Source organism: Sus scrofa, chromosome 11, assembly GCF_000003025.6.
Source record: "Sus scrofa isolate TJ Tabasco breed Duroc chromosome 11, Sscrofa11.1, whole genome shotgun sequence".
Classification (NCBI taxonomy): Eukaryota; Metazoa; Chordata; class Mammalia; order Artiodactyla; family Suidae; genus Sus; species Sus scrofa.
In genome coordinates this window covers 12656495-12674511 of record NC_010453.5, presented here as the reverse complement: position 1 = coordinate 12674511, position 18017 = coordinate 12656495, and the positions used below count along the sequence as shown (strand labels likewise).

At 40.8% G+C, this 18017-nt stretch overlaps 1 protein-coding gene across 1 annotated transcript in view; it reads right to left on the bottom strand.

The window, feature by feature from the left end:
- RFXAP (regulatory factor X associated protein) overlaps nucleotides 1-14206 on the bottom strand; it is a 34832-nt gene extending 20626 nt beyond the window's left edge. The window contains 1 exon segment of the mRNA XM_013980439.2: nucleotides 14089-14206. Within this exon segment, the coding sequence (XP_013835893.2) occupies nucleotides 14089-14206 (118 nt within the window).

Below are 18017 nucleotides of genomic sequence, written 5' to 3'. Positions count from 1 at the left end.
CAAGGAGACCCGGTCACACATACATATATACATTCTTTCCCTCACATTGAAGGTATTGCTTTTAAATATTCATTGATCTGTGGTCTCCTCTAAGATTCTTGGTAATCAAGTATCGCTGATGAATAATGAAATGACTTTTTAAAGACATTTGGTGCTTCTTTTTTAAACTGGCTCTGAACTAATGTTACTAATGCTCCACCTGCTAAATAAGCAATGATGTTGGAAAATGATTTTTCTCTTTTAAGTAATTTTAAGAATTTCAAATATTGACAGTGCTTTTGTATTCATCATCAGTCATTTTGAAAATAATATTTTCTCTACAATTTTTTCTGGCCTTGAAAATTTTACATTTGCAAATGGTAAAGCTTCTCTGTCGTAAAGGATGCTTTCATTTACTCGTAAGAAAGATTTGTTTACATTATGCAGTTGATGTCAACATCTTTTGTAGCTTTCTTAAAGCAGCATTGCAATGGAATAGAGGGAATGATTTAATATGATTTTTCCATCCTCTTTATAGTAATCTTTTATGCTGCTAAGATTAATTTTTCTTGAATATTGTGTAGCATGCCATAATCCATCATCATTCACGTTGCTCTCCAAGAAACAATGAGACCCATCTCCTGCGTAGAACATTGTAAAATATTCCAGTAACAGTATTGCTAAATATCAGAAATGTATGTGTATCTTTTCCAATTTGATTAACATGTTCCTCTGTAAAATGTTCACTTAATATATTCGTTAGCTTAATTAGAAAAAGTGCATTGGCAGAGTAGGCACATTGGTGACTGTTCATTTGTACAAAAAGCTGTAAATCCCAGTTTCAAATATTTAACTGAATATTTGCCCATATTTAAAATTTATATTTGACATTTTGAAAGGAGAGCTAAATGAGAAAATTTGTACATTTACTCAGACCAACAGAGTTGTGCTGTTTGGGGGACTCAAATGCCACCCACCTTGCTACCTTTGGTGACCCAACTATTTGCAGTGGGAACAACTCTTGGTAAAGTCCTGAACAAAAACTGAGTGCATTCTTTTCCCTGTTTATATGGTAGTGCATTCCTGTGAGTTCAGTATGTATGAACACCATGCACTCATACTTTTGGTTATATATAAACCAGAGTTTTCATCTAAACTCAGACAATTATAAATATGTTTTTCACCTACATGGAAGCCAAGCAGAACATTCAGAAGTTGAACATGATGCATACAGTTCTTTTTTGGTACCAGCTTGCATACTACAGTCATCTCACATACTTGGCCCTACCCACTGAACGTTTGTAAAGTTCCCCAAAGCTCCAACCTTGTGACAATCAGAAATGCTCCTCATATTTGCAAAATTCCTCCCAGGGGCCTACATCACATCTTTTGAGAACCATTCACTTAGAATTTAATAAACACTGACAAAATTTCAAGAAATCTAAAATGTTGTCGGTGCTATGAATACATAGGCAACTCTCTACCTGGATGACTTAAGAAGAGCTTCAGAGAAGAGGTGATACTTAAGTTGAGGCTTACAAGATCCACATGGATCTTGCTTCTTTGACATGAACGGATTAGATGGGTGTAGGATGAGAGGCATATCAGTTGCTTTTACTATAGACTCTGTGATAACGGTTTTAAGAATCTACCTTTAAGTGCCTTCGTGGATTTTAGCTGTCTTGAGAGCATTATTTCAGAATACTCCTTTTTTACCCTCAGATTTCATGTTAGTCTACTAGTGCCATCATAACCAAGTATCACAGACTAGATGGCTTAAACAAAATAAATTTATTTCTCATAGTTGGGGATGCTGGGAAGTCCACGATTAAGATGCCAACAAGATAGATTTCTTCCAAGGCCTTTTCTCTTGGTTTATGAGTGGCTGTCATCTCACTGCGTGCTCACATGGCCTCCTCCTTGTGTTTGTGGAGAGTAAGAGAGACAGAGAGAGAGAGAGAATGCAAGAGCACAAGCCTTCTGGTATCTCTCATAAGGACGCTAATCCTATTGGTTCAAGTCTCTACCCACCCTTATGACCTCACTTAACCCTAATTACTTCTTGAGAAGCCCCATCTCCAAATATAGCCACACAAGAGGTTAAGGCTTCAACCTTCATGTATAAATTTTGAAGGACACAAACATTCAGTCCGTAATGGGCTGCTGTTAACAAAATACCACCAAGAGGGTGGCTTAAACAATAGGCATTTATTTTCTCATAATTCTAAAGACTGACAAGTCAAAGATCAAGGTGTTGGTAGTTTTGGTTTCTCCTTGCTTGCAAATGGCTGTCTTCTTGCTGTGTCCTCACCTGGCTTTCCTCTGTGCATATGGAGAGAAAGATCGCTGATGTCTCCTCCTCTTGTTATATGGACACCAGTGCTGTTGGATTAGGGCCTCACCCTTATAACTTCATTTAACTAGGTCATCAAAATGTAAATTTTAGGGGGACATAATTCAGTATATAACCGACCCAGTCATGCATATATATATATATATATATGTATATTATCTTTTGCCCATATTATCTTCCATCATGTTCTATCACAAGACGTTGCATATAGCTCCCTGTGCTACATGGTAGGACCTCATTGCTTATCCATTCTAAACGTAATAGTTTGCATCTACCAAGCCCAAATTCCCAGTCCATTCCACCCCTCCCTCTCCCCCTTGGCAACCACAGGTCTATTCTCCACATCTGTGCGTCTTCTGTTCTGTAGATAGGTTCATTTGTGCCATATTTTAGATTCCACATGTAAGTGATATCATATGGTATTTGTTTTTTTCCGTCTGATTTACTTCAGTTAGTATGAGAATTTCTAGTTGCATCCGTGTTGTTGCAAGTGGCATTTTTTGGTTCATTTTTATGGCTGAGTAGTGTTCCATTGTGAATATGTACCATGTCTTCTTAATCCATTCCTCTGTTGATGGACATTTAGGTTATTTCCATATCTTGGCTGTTGTGAATAGTCCTGCTATGGAAGTTCCCATTGTGGCTCAGTGGTAATGAGCCCAGCTGGTATCCATGAGGATGTGGATTCGATCCCTGGCCTTGCTCAGTGGGTTAAGGATTTGGCATTCCCCATGCTGTAAGTTGCAGATGTGGCTTGGATCTGGCATTGCTGTGGCTATGGTATAGGCCAGCAGCTGTAGCTCCGATTCGACCTCTAGCCTGGGAATTTCCATATGCCACAGGAGTCACCCTAAAAAGCAAAATAAATAAATAAATAAATAAATAAATAAAGTAAAAATCATACTATGAACATATGAGTGCATGAGTTCATGTATCTTTTTGAATTATATTTTTATCTGGATATACACTGAGAAGTGGGATTGCTGGATCATATAGAAGTTCTATATTTAGTTTTCTGAGGAACTTCCATACTGTTTTCCGTAGTGGTTGTACCAATTTACATTCCCACCAACAGTGTAGGAAGATTCCCTTTTCTCCACACCCTCTCTAGCATTTGTTATTTGTAGACTTTTGATAGCCATTCTGACTGGTGTGAGGTTGTACCTCATTGTAGTTATGATTTGCATTTCTCAGTAATTACTGATCTTGAGCATTTTTCATATGCCTGCTGGCCATCTGTATGTCTTTGGAGAAATGTCTATTTAGGTGTTCTGCCTATTTTTCGATTGGGTTGTTTATATTTTTGTTGTTGAGTTGTATGAGCTGTTGGTATATTTTGGAGATTAAGCTCTTGTCAGTTGCAGATTTACTGTTTCTAATACAGTAATAACCAAATATATTCCCTCTAACACTTTTTTTTTTTTTTTTTTGGTCTTTTTGGGGCCATACCTGTGCCATATGGAAGTTCCCAAGCTAGGGGTTGAAACAGAGCTGTAGCTGCCAGCCTACCCACAGGCACAGCAACGCTGGATCTGAGCTGCATCTGTGACCTACACCACAGCTTACGCAATGCCAGATCTTTAACCCACTGAATGAGGCCAGGGATAGAACCTGCATCCTCATGGATACTAGTCAGGTTCATTAACCACTGAGTCAAGACAGGAACTCCAGCACTTTCTTTAATATCAGTTAAAACCTTAGTGATCCTTCTTTCCTTCTGCCCTCCCTCCCTTCATTCTTTTTCTGCACCTGCAGCATATGGAAGTTCCCAGGCTCTGGATCAAATCAGACCTTCAGCTGCTGGCCCACACCACAGCCACAGCAATGCTGGATCCTTAATCCACCGAGCAAGGCTAGGGATCAGACCCTTGTCCTCAGGATACCAGTTGGGTTCATTACTACTGAGCCACAACAGGAACTCCCCAGCTCTCAACTTTTAGGTCATAGTTTTTTTCTGTCGACACCGGTAGCCTTTCCTTTTCAACTCCTAATTTTATGCACATGAAGTTAATCAAAGTTTGAAGGAAAATGACTGTTTTTTTTTTTTTTTTTTTTTTTGGTTGTGCCAGTGGCATGTGGAATTTCCCGGGACAGGGAATCAAACCCGAGCCAAAGCAATGACCTGAGCCACTGCAGTGTCAGTGCCAGATCCTTAACCCACTGTGCCACAGGGAACTCCCTTAGTGCATTTTTCATTTCCTTTTATTTATTTAGTTTTTTTAGGGCCGCACCTGTGGCATATGGAGGTTCCCAGGCTAAGGGTCAAATCGGAGCTGCAGGTGCAGTCTACACCACAGCCACAGCAACGTGGGATCCAAGCCATGTCTGGGACCTACACCACAGCTCAGGGCAACGCTGGATGCTTCCACTGAGTGAGGCCATGGATCTAACCCGTATCCGCATGGATCCTAGTTGGTTTTGTTAACCACTGAGCCAGGAAGGGAACTTCTCATTTCCCTTTACATCTAAAGGTCTTTGCAGTCTAATTTTAGTTTGATTTCTTTTTAATTTATCCCCTAAGATTTCAACCTTACTCCTAGGGAATACTTTTATGACTTAATCTGTCTCTTCCTTTCCTTTATTTTAATCTTCCCTCTGCTTATGTTCTGATATGAAGATTGTTTTTCAGACCATTCCAATTTTACTCTGGTATTTTGAGCAGTCGTGTTCCCTGGAGACAGTATTTTAAATATTTTATTTGCTTTGGGGTCAGCAATAATTTATTTCAGTTCTTTTTCTAGTGTAATGTAAAAAGATAGCATTTTTTCAATACAGATGTCCATTTATTCTTATTGTAAATCTTCCATCCTTTTGTAGTTGAACCTATCAGTTCAATCTGAAATCTAAAGCCTTAGTTTGAACTCATGGAATTAACAAATTTGGACCAACTCGAGTTTGCATAGTTGAGGGTGATTCAAGACTGTTGACCAGTAACAAGAATTTAAGACTAATCCGTCTGGCTCTGAATGTAGAATAGAACCTGGGCAAAAGATCTGGTACTACCTATCTGAGTTTAATGTTAACAGTTTAAACTAGAATTTCGTATGCTGTTGCTCAGTGACCCAGGTGAAACTTAATCTTTGCTGACCCTGGTGAAAACCATAGTAGAATCAGAAAAATATGCTGCTGAAACTTTGCCTCTTTCAAGGCAAGACTTCACTGGGACTCAAAGCTCTCTCCTGATGTTTAATCCCTGTATCAGCTCTGTCTTTGGTTGTAGACCTACCAGTGCATGTGTTGTTCAAGGTCATGTGCAGTTGCCCACAGGGTGAGTTCTACCTCAATCAACTTTGCTTCCTAAGAGAGTTCCTGTCGTGGCTCAGTGGAAACGAATCTGACCAGCATCCATGAGGATGCAGGTTCGATCCCTGGCCTTGCTCAGTGGATTAAGGATCTGGTGTTGCCTGAGCTGTGGTGTTGCCCTGAGCTGTGGTGTTGCCCTGAGCTGTGGTATAGGATGCAGATGCAGCTCGGATCCCATGTTGCTGTGGTGGTGGCATAGGCCATCAGCTACAGCTCCTGTCGCCCTAGCCTGGGAACCTCCATATGCCCTGGTTGGCCCTAAAAAGACCAAAAAAAAAAAAAAAAAAAAAAAAGCTTCCTAAGGCTTGTGTGGCTATGTTCTGTGCCACTGAGATCACCTGAAATGGTCAATGCCTGCAGCCCAGGCAATACAGAGAAACTCCTTTCCTGTAGACAAAGCCTCCAGGTCAAAATCTTTAGGCAGCTGAGGCTTAGACCCACTCACACAGGGTGAAGCAGTACAGAAGTTCCCGTTGTGGCTCAGTGGGTTAAGAATCCATCTAGCATCTCTGAAGATGTGGGTTTGATCTTTGGCCTCACTCAATGGGTTAAGGATCTGACATTGCCACAAGCTGCAGTGAAAATCACAGATGCAGCTTGGATCTGGCATGCTGTAGCTGTGGTGTAGGCTGGCAGCTGCAGCTCTGATCCAACCCCTAGCCTGGGAACTTCCTGCAGTTGCGGCCTAAAAAAAAAAAAAAAAAAAAAAAAAAAAAAAAAAAAAATTAAGCATAAAATATTAACTGTGAAAAACTGTTAAAGATTTAAAATCCCTGTGTGGCCTGAGCTTGGTATAGTCCTCCCCAAACTTAAAATATCCCAATCAATTCCTCCAGCCTCTAGAAGCCTCAGTTTCCACTTATTTAAGTCTTGGTCTTCAAATTCATTCAGGTGTATGGCACCAGTGCAATTCCTGATACAGACTTTAGAACTGGATTAGGGCTTGCCCATCTGGAATAATCCCAGCACTCCTCTCGTCCTTTCCCCTCCCAGGAGGTGAGGACTTTACAATAACTTATGCCAAGGCTGTGAGAGGCCCACAGCCCTGGTCCTCAGCAGGCAGGCACACCCAGGAGAGGTGGGGTGGGGGGAGGAGGAACAGGCTGAGTTACAGCTCCCAAATCTGCCACCTGAATTATTCACTCTTCCTTCTCCTCCATGAGTCAGAGACCCCTGGGGAATCTGAGACGTGGAGACAAATATAAAGCAGAGAAAAGTAGACCCCTGTCCTCCCCATATTTGCACTCAATTTAGGAGATTCTAGAGGTGTTCTTAGCTTTTTTAATAGTATAGTAAACTGATAGGAAACCTTTAGTGCCAGAATGAAGAGTTTGTACCTAACTTAGTAGCTCTTTTTCATCACTGGGGTTTTCTTTTTATTATCAAAGTAAAGTTTATTTTAATGTTGAGCTCATTTTTGCTGTATAGCAAAGTGACTTAACTATACACACATACATATGTTCTTTTTAAATATATTCCTTTCCATCATGGTCTGTCCGAGGAGATAGGGTATAGTTCCTGTCCTGTACAGTAGGACCTCATTGCTTATCCATTCAAAATGTAATAGTTTTCATCTACTTCCTAAACTCCTAGTTCATCCCTCTTTGCCCCACCTCCTCTATGGAAACCATAAGACTGTTCTCTAAGTCTGTGCGTTTTTCTGTTTTGTAGATAAGTTCATTTGTGCCATATTTTAGTTTTCATATATAAGTGATATCATATGGTATTTGTCTTTCTCCTTCTGACTTCACTTAGTATGAGAATCTCTAGTTGCATTCATGTTGCAAATGGCATTATTTTGTTCTTTTTATGGCTGAGTAGTATTCCATTGTGTATATGTACCGTATCTTCTTAATCCATTCATATATCAGTGAATGTTTAGATTGTTTCCAAGTCTCAGCTCTTGTAAATAGTGCTGCAATAAATATGGGACTATGTCATTGTTTTTTCCGGGTATATGCCCAGGAGTAGGATTGCTGGATCGTATGATAATTCTGTTTTTAGTTTGCTGAGGAACCCCCATACTATTTTCACAATGGTTGTACCAAATTACATTCCGACCAGCAGTGAAGGAGGGTTCTCCTTTCTCCACACCCTCTCCAGCATTTGTTATTTGTCAACATTTTAATGATGGCCAATAGAATCAGGGTGAGGTGGTACGTCACTGTAGTTTTGATTTGCATTTCTCCAATAATTACTGATATTGAGCATCTTTTCATGTGCCTGCGGGCCATCTTCATGCCTTCTTTGGAGAAATGTCTATTTAGGTCTTCTACCCATTTTTCAGTTGGGTCATTTATATTTTTGTTGTTGAGTTGTATGAGCTGTTTGTATATTTTGGAGATTAAGTCCTTGTTGGTTACATCATTTGCAAATATTTTTTGCCATTCCATAGGCTGTCTTTTTTGTGTGTGGTTTTCTTTTCTGCTGAAAGCTTATAAGTTTGGTTAGGTCCCATTTGTTTATTTATGTTTTTATCTCTATTGCCTTGGGAGACTGACCTAAGAAAACATCGCTTTGATTTATGACTGAGAATATTTTCCTATGCTCTTTTCCAGGGCTTTTATGGTGTCATGTCTTATGTATAAGTCTTTACACCATTTTGCGCTCATTTTTATGCATATTGTGAGGGTGTGTTCTAGTTTCATCGACTTAAATGCAACTGTCCAGTTGACTGTCCTTTTCCCATTTTATATTCTTGCCTTCTTTGTCAAAGATTGTGTGTGGGTTTATTTCTGAGTCTCTATTTTGTTCCACTGATCTGTATGTATATTTTTGTACCAATACCACAATTCTTTTTTTGTGTTTTTGGGGCCACACCCATGACACATGGAGGTTCCCAGGCTGGTGGTCTAATCAGAGCTGCAGCTGCCAGCCTATGCCACAGCCGTAGCAACACCAGATCCAAGCCGCATCTGCAACCTGCGCCACAGTTCATGGCATTGCCAGATCCTTAACCCACCGAGCAAGGCCAGGGATCCAACCTGCAACTCATGGTTCCTAGTCAGATTCGTTTCTGCTGTGCCATGACGGGGACTCCCATACCACACTGTTTTGATTACTCTAGCTTTGTAGTATTGTCTGAAGTCTGGGAGAGTTATGCCTTCTGCTTTGTTTTTTTCCTTCAGCATTGCTTGGCAATTCTGAGTCTTTCGTAAGTCCATATAAAGTTTTTGGATTATTTGTTCTAGTCCTGTCATTATTTGTTCTTGTCTTGGAGTTTAAAAAACAATTCAAGAGTTAAAAGAAAAACAATCAGATTTAATATCACAATAGTGCATAGTCATTATGGGTGAAGAAACTGGTTAGAAGGCTAATGGAACTTTTAAGCAAGAAGAAAAAATTAAACTCATAGCAAGTAGCGATGAAAAGTAGGGGACTGATTAAGAAATTTCTTCATGTGCAGGCAATCTGAATATGAACAATAAAAGAAAGGCAGGTGGAAAGACTCCCTGCTAATTGATGAGGTCTGAAAGCTAGTTATGGGAGAAATGATGGAACCAAGAGTGAGGAAAACGGGAAATTGGTTTTACTTGAGGATATGGGGCTGATGAGGTCTTGTTTGGTTATTTTGTCATTTTAAGGTATTATAGGCACCTTATCAAAAGAGGATATACACAGTGTAACAGTAGAATAAATATGGATGGTAAAGGTTAGGATCAAGTAAAAGGAGCCACAAATGACAAGAGTCCATATCATTGCTATGGATGAGATGCAGATCTGGCTCTGAGCCAAATGACCAGTTACCTAGTTTTTATTAGTAGACAGCAGAGACCTTGTCAATTACTGGAAAAACGGAGAGACACAGTTTTTCCAGCATACATTTTTTCCCACTCTTCTGATATTTTGTTTTTCTTATCTAGTCTTCAAAGTCAGTTACCAAAATCTGTTGATTCTAAGTTGATTTCCTCTCTTGAGCCTTCGCAGTGCTTCTCCACAGCTCATAGCTGTTACTTTGGTTTGGGCCTCATCCTGTTATGCATGGATCGCTGCAACAGTCTCCAATTTAGTCTCCCTCCAGTTCTGTCTCCACATTTCAATGATAAATTAAACCACACACCAGTGAAAGATGGTAAAGATGGATTTTATTCAAGCCTATTGCAATAGAGGAGAGACCACAGGGTATGCTGAGTTCAAATTTGATCTGTGCCGAGGTGACTGGGTGTTTTAAAGGGAGAACATGGGAGTAGAGAGAAGCAGCGAGTGGGGGCTGGAGCCCAGTCAGGGACAGTGAAAAATTATAAAACCCAGGAGTTCCCATCGTGGCTCAGTGGGAACGAATCTGACTAGCATCCATGAGGATGCAGGTTTGATCCCTGGCCTTGCTCAGTGGGTTAAGGATCCAGCATTGCATTGCCATGAGCTGTGGTGTAGGTCACAGATGTGGCTTGGATCTGACGTTGCTGTGGCTGTGGTGTAGGCTGGCAGTTACAGCTCCACTTTGATCCCTAGCCTGGGAACCTCCATGTGCCACGAGTGTGGCCCCAAAAAACGAAAAGAAAAGAGAAGAACAACTACAAAACCAGGTAGATGGTTCCTATCTGGGTGATTAGATCATCTGTGCCTGCTGACATTGACTGAAGTTAGTCTATCCTCCCACAGAAAGTGGGAGACTGCCCTCTCCTTATGATTACATTTCAAAGGAACAGCTTTGAGGTCCTTAAAAACACTCGTGGACTATAGGAGATATAGTCAGAATGTTCTGTAGGACAGAAGAAGGATTTACAATTGTAGGTGTTTAAAACAAACGCTGTCATAAAAGGGAGGTTGGGACCTCTCAGCTATGGGCTAGAGCAGAATGTAAATTCGTCTGGTAACCTGGAACTTTTCCAGATGGAAACTCCAGTTGTTCCAAAGATGTAACGTTAGGCTGCTGGAAGCCATGCTAGAGTTTCACGCACAGATTTACATGTTCTCAGCAGCCAGAGCCATCTTTCTAAAATGGAAACGGAATCCAACTCTCCTGCTCCAAACCTTTCATTTGTTTCCCATTTTCATCTGGGACATGGACACTTCTCAGCATGACTTAAAAGGGCCCTTTGTGATCTGGCTTCTGCTTCCATCACCAGCCCAGGTCCCTGACACCCACATTCCACCTGTTGAGTCTTCAGTTTTCCAAACCTCTTCTGGATGGTGAGCTGTCTTTGTAGGGCCATCAAGGGAAGTCCTACTTTCCTTCAGCCAGAAGCATGCAGCTTCAGCCAGGCTGTCTTCTTGGGGATCTTGAGTCAAGGGTGGAAGGACACAAGGACCCCTGGTTAGGACATCTGTATCCCGGAGCAGTGCTTGCTGGCCACTGGGCTGACCTCGGTGACTAGCCTCCAGCATTGCCTGTTTCTCTTCCTGAATCTGGCAGTCCTACTTTTTCACTGCCTCTGGGAAATCCTGACCTCCTTCCCATAAATTTTTTCCTGTTTACCTTCTCCTGTGTGGGTGAGCTTCTGCTCTGGTAACTAGAAAAGCTACCCTTCTCCTAGCCAGCTCCTACTTTTCTTTCAGGCCTTAGTACAGATATTGGCATTTTTTCCCTTTCCTCCTACAAGAGAGACAGAATTTCATCTGCCTTTATTTCCATAATTTTCTTTCCCTAATTCCCAGGGTTTGTATGGTTAATCAGACAAGTAGACCAATCTTACTTATTCATTTTCTAACCCTGTGTTTCCTTATTTTCAATAATTTCATTTTTATAATGAATTTTTATTATATTTGCAGCAGTTATTTATGCCTAAGTCCCTGTACTTAGCTGATTTGGTTTTCCCGTTCTTTAGCTCTTAATTTTGAATTTCTTCAGTCAGCAGGGTATCCACAAGGTGTTTAATTTTATGTCTTTGTCTTTACATGAGAGCACACTTGGGCTGGGAAGAGAATTCATAATAACATCTCCTCACTCAAAATCTTTAAAAATTTGCCATTATCTTTAGGAACTCAGTGTTGCAGGGAAGTCTGGGGAAAACAGCTTAATTTTGGTCCCTTTTTAGGAAAGCTGCTTTTCCTGCTCCCTGCTTAGATATTTGCAGGATTTTAGAAATATTCTTTTTTTTTTTTTTTTTGACAAGGCATATCTAGGTACAGGCATTTAGAATTTACTTGGACTATAATGAATCAGTTTTCCGTAATGACTTTTTTGGTTAGCATATTAAAGTTTATATTAGTACATCTCCTGTATCAGGGTGGGACTAGAAAGGCAAGCCCCATGGGAATATTATTTATTTTAGGGAACTGCCTATAGTAGCCAGGCTTCAAGTTAGCCCACCCAATGCTCCCTGCCTCGTGGTAATTGTGTCCTTGCGTAGACCCTACTACAACATATTAGCCTTGGTCTGTGTGACCAACAGAACCAAGAGTGTGACCAGCAGTCGAAGTGACAATGTGTGACTTCTGAGGCCATAAGGAAATTGCTGCCTCTGCCTGTTTGCTTGGATTGCTCAGTAAGGAAGCCGGCCACTATGTGGTGGGGACACTTGAGCAGGAGAGTTGAGAGACTAGTCTCTTGCCATTAGCCAGCACCAAATGGCCAGGTGAGCCATTTTAGGATCAGATGTGCCCACTGCAGTTAAACCTTTAGACTGGGGAACAGCAGACTCACTCCCCACACCAACCAGCCTGAAGCCTATTTTTGTAAATAAAGTTTTGTTGGAGCACAACTGCAACCATTAGTTTATGTATTATCTGTGGCTGTATTTACCTCTTAACAGCAGAGTTGACTAGTTGCCACAGAGACTGTCTGGTCCACGAAATGGACAGTATTTGTTATCTGGCCTTCACAGAAAACATTTACAGACGCCTGCTAGCATCTTGACCTCAACCTCATGGGACGGAAGACCCACTAAGCTACCATAAATTTGCTAACCGACAAAAGCTGTGTGAAATAGCCAAATATTTCTATTGTTTTGAAGTAATCTGCTGTGCAGCAATGGATAAATACGTTGACCTTATATCATTCTGGGAGCTGATTAGAAAGTGTGTGGGAGTCAGTGTTGTTTTTGTACCTGGTGCTGGGGCCTGAAATGCATCGGGGGTGGTTGGCAAGGAAAGACGAATGTGAATTGGAACTTGCAAGGCTGAACAAAACTCCCAGGGAAAGATCAGGATGCATGTTGGTCTTTTACTGCTTCCAGGCCTCCACCTGTGATGATGAGGCACTAGTGCCCTTTGCCAGGGAGATAAATGTGCACCTCAAAAGGTGGAGAAGCTGAGGAAGGATCTTGTAGGACCTGAGTAATTGTTGGCCCCACTACGACCCTCATCGGCGAGGTGGGATAATATGCCAGAGAGCCTTGTGCTGTGCCCCAACTTTTTGAGCATAAAAAGGTGGCCCCTACTTCACTTCTGTGTAAAATGTCTGATGGCTTGTGCTAACACAGAATAAGGGAGGGAATAGGATCTAGGATCTAGCAGCTCCAGCCTGCCTGGATACCATACTTTCTGATCCTCAAAGGAAGGGCACTTTTATTTAATTATCGTCATTATTCAGTGATGCTTCTTTCCACCATCCCCATTCCCAATTACAAGTGGTTTAAGAAATTGCTCCCAGGAGGTCTGATCAAGTCTGAAATTCTTTAAGGGCCTCAGAAAGCTTAACACACAGTCCCTCTACTCAGTGGCTCTGGCGTCACCTGTGAGGGCCTTATGCGTAAAGAGGCTGTAATGTTTTCAGTATTGCGAGGCTATCTCTACCCTTATAAAATGAAGGAGAAAACACTAAAGTCAGCTGTCTGCCACAATCTTTGATGCAAATCCTGCAAACCCCAGGCATCGGAGCCAAAATCACAGGATCTATACTGCACAAGGTAGAAGGATATTGCAGCACCGACCTTCAAATTGCTCACAGTTCCCCTTATCCACACCCATGGTAGTCTCCTCCCACACTGACCAAGCCCTTGACCGTGCAACTTGCTGTGCCCAGTGAGACAAGAGCAAACATAACACAATCATAGATTTGAAAAGCGCTCATGCATTGGCTTTTGATATTGCTGAGAAAATATTGCCAGGCTATAATGTTAAGTCTGCAAACAAGGTGAAGATGAGTATGTATGGCAGGCTACTAATCGTGTTACAAGGAGGACAAGTACTTTACTAATTTATTTATAGACAATGTACAGGTAAATTTAAAAATTCAGATATTTTTCAAATCATTTCTTCTTGCATCTCATAGTCCCTCTTTTTGCAGTTTATCCTTTATAAGCATTTTAGTGAGAGTAGGTTGAAAACTTTCTCAGCTGTTATTTGTCTCAAAATGTCCTTCTTTTATTCTCATTCTTAGCATATGGTTTAGTTGGGTATATGTTTTATACTGCCAATTATTTTCTCTCTGAACTTTGAGGATATTATTCCACTGTTTTCTGGATTCTTTTATTCCTGTTGAGAAGTCATTTGTTGACCTTTTGTAAGTTTTTGACCTTTTTGTAAGTTGTTGACCATTTGTAAGTCATTTGCTGCTCTTGGGTAAGTACCTTGCCTCTTCTCTCCAGCTGCTTTTAAAGCTTTCTCCTTGCCTTTGGTGTTCTGTTCCTCAGTTTCTCTATGAAGTCTAGGTGTAGATTTCCCTAGTTTGTCTTGCTCGAGGATCATTGTGTTTCCCAAATCTAAGTATTTATATCTTTCATCAACTCTGAAAATGTTGTATAGTCATAGTCCTTCAAACACCTGTTTACCTCAGGTAAAGTCTGTTCAAGTAGCACTTTCCCTTAATATCACTTGAAAAATATCTATCACTTTTCAAACAATTAGTCACTTTTTTCTAGCTTAATATATTTTTAACCCAATACCATACTAAATTAGTACATTACAGAAATTATATTTTAAATTTTTGCTTCAGGCAAAAACACACTCATCAATTGACTTGACACAGCAGTTCCTAGTTAGGGAACATCATATAAATAAGTTTGAACTGCTTGCTTCAGGTGAATCCAAAACTATTCTGTAAGAGGATTGAAGTGGAAGGATTTTGCTTTACATGTGCACTGTTTTCACATTTTGAAGCACTACTGTGTTTATCCATAATTTTGCACTAAGTATATTTTTCTGTGCATTCTAATGCGAGATAATCACAAGCATTCGCAAAGGCGGAGGGAATGATGCAGAAAGAATCACGCATCTTCCAAAGCGTGCCCTTCCTGTACCCCTCTCCCATCGACTCTCACCTCCTCGAAAGTCTTCTCCCATTAGCAGATATAAATACAAATAGTTTGTGCATAAACTGTTTTTATTTCCTTTTAAATTACAGTTTATCATCTATAGAAACATATTTTCACTGACAGTGTAAATGCCAGGTAGGAGCAGCTTGTGGTTTTTCCTTTGAAATCTCTGCCTCTAAGGAAGGTGTAAATGGGGAGTAGGTGGTGACCATTTTTGGTGCAGGAGAAAAGCCGGTCTGAGGGTGAAGCTACACATAAAGGAAAGCAGGGCTGAGGAAGGAGAGACAGAGTCCTGATAGCATTGTTTGAACTCCTGAATCCAGCCTGCCACATGTGCCTGTTGACTTTTATGTGAGCCAGTGAAATTAACTTTTGTTTATGCTAGTTTAAATTAGGTCTCTGGCACTTAAATCCAGGAGAGCCTTGACTAGCACATAACTTGACTGCCTTCCTGCTGTCAGTTGTGGTATTTTTGCCTTTTTTTTTTTTTTTTTTGTCTTTTTTAGGGCTACACTTATGGCATATGGAGGTTCCCAGGCTAGGGGTTGAATTGGAGCTATAGCTGCCAGCCTACACCACAGCCACAGCAACACGGGATCCGAGCTGCGTCTGCAGTCTACACCACAGCTCACAGCAATGCCAGATCCCTAACCCACTGAGCGAGGCCAGGGATCAAACCTGCATCCTCATAGAAGCTAGTCAGATTCATTTCTACTGAGCCACGACGGGAGCTCAGGTCGTGTTTTTTTAATGAAGGCCCATAGTGTACACACAGAGGGCTGGGAATTGGGAATATAGTTGAAAGGGGTTTTTCTATTTCTCTGATAATTTCCTAGGTTTTCTCAATTTCCTAAGTGCAAACCATGTGACAGTAATACCTGTCCATAAGAGGAAGGCCACCTTCACTCTTTAGACAAACTCTCCATGCTAATGTCATTTAAACTAGCTCTTTTAAAAATTTACCCTTTCAAGAAAAAATTAATAGGCCAGATGTTTAGCATATCAAAATATAAGTAACAAAATATTATGTGTATATAAAATTATATATATCTTTATTTTATATTTATAAGTAAATATAAGATATTAAAAAACATGTACTACTACACTACAGCAAGCAAATCATCACAATAAGTTCAGGCAGTTAAATGTTCCAAGTATGAAATAGAAAAAAATCAGTAAGTTGCAATGTGCAAGCTTTATTTTTTTGAGGGACAGAGGTAGTTCTGCTTTCCTGACCATTCATTCTATTTCTTGTCTTGATTATTGACATCTCCTGGTCTTTCCAAGAGAATGTTGTTGGAGGAAAAATAAGACGATTCCTTCAAGGATCCGAGGGCCTCCTTACAACCCGAGTCAGGTGTGCATGGCTGCTGTGGGTTTTTTTTGGTCTTGTTTTGTTTTGTTTTTTTTTTTGCTTTTTAGGGCTGTACCCGAGGCATATGGAGGTTCCCAGGCTAGGGGTCTAATCAGAGCTACAGCTGCCAGCCTACACCACAGCCACAGCAACGCAGGATCTGAGCCATATCTGCGACCTACACCACAGCTCACGGCAACTCCAGATCCTTATTAACCCACTGAGCAGGACCAGGGATCAAACATAGCACCTCCTGGTTATTAGTCAGATTCATTTCCGCTGCACCACAATGGGAACTCCTACTGTGGGGGTTTTGATAGAAATTCTAGAGCCATAGGTGGGAGGGCTGAGAGGTGCTAAACACAGTTCCTGCCAATCCCAGGCACTGAAGTCCCAGAACAGTGACCTACTGTAGAGGAGAGTGCACATTGGCAACCTCGAGCTATTAGCTATAGCGATAATCTTTCTCCAAGAGGGACAACACCAGAAAACATGAGAACGTTAAACACTCAGCTTTGTTTGATGATATGCATCAATAAACAGATGGTGTAAGTGGAGGACGACATGGGCTCCCACGTCTTGCCAGGGTTCATCCCCTTATGAGTCATGGGGCTTCGTGTGTGCCATTCTCAGTTTCAGAAGCTCTTCATTCATTTAAAATATGGTCCACGCATGGATGAGAAGAAAAGGCTAAAGCAAAATAAAAGTGTCTAGAAAAGAACTGCCTGATCAAAAATGTATAATTTGGGAGTTCCCATTGTGGCTTAGCAGGTTAAGAACCTGACATATTCTCTGTGAGGATGCAGGTTTGATCTCTGGCTTGCTCATGGGTTAAGGATCTGGTGTTGCTGCAAACTGCAATGTAGGTCACAGATGTAGTTCAGATTTGGTGTTGCCATGGCTGTGGCAGAGGCCTGCAGCTACAGCTCCTATTTGACCCCTAGCCTGGGCACTTCCATCTGCTATAGGTGCAGCTGTAAAAAGAAAAAAAGAGAACGTATGATTTATAATAACTGCAGTAGCATGAGTATTCCTGTTTTAAATTGTGTTTTTGAATCACCTTCTCCAGAAGCAGAAGCATCCATATTAATGACCAGATCACCGGGGTTCTGCATTTTATAATTGCAGAAAAAGGACCCATCCCCAACAACTTTGTGTATATGTGTTATTCTAGAACACAAGATTGTTCTCCTCTGTAGAGCATTTGGATATGTCTATGGGTTACGTCAAATTTAAGAGATTTATACTCTCAGTATACTGAGAGGCTTCCACTTGCCCTGAGGGAGATTTTGCTTTTGAAAGCCAGGTGTTTCGCTGAATATTAAGAAATTACACATATTAGAAATGACAGAACTAGAAAATCACTATACTCTAATCATTAGCATAGTAATTGATTAAGGCAAGAATCATCACTGGAGGTAAAACTTTCAGGAGGAAAGTTGTTGGACAGCAAGATACTCACAGTATTAAAATATCATCCCATAAATTGCTTTTTTAAAAAGGTAACTTTAGTGAGGTATGAGTGACATACCGAAAGCTGTGAATGTTTATTTTATACAACCTGAGGAGTTTGGAGATAAGAATATATCCGTGAAGTCATCACAACAATGTGTGCCCTGAACATATCCATCATTGCAAAAGCTTCTTCCCATTCTCTTTGTTTATTATTATTATTATTATTGTTTTTGAATGTATATATGACAAGAATACTTAAGATCTACCCCCGGAGTTCTCCTGTGGCACAGCGGGTTAAGAGTCAGGTGTGGGCATGTAACGACTTGATTTGCTGCTGTGGCACAGGTCTGATACCTGACTCAGGAACTTCCATGTATACTGTGGGTGCAGCCCCCCCCCAAAAAAAGATCTTCCCTCTCAGCACATTTTTAAGTAT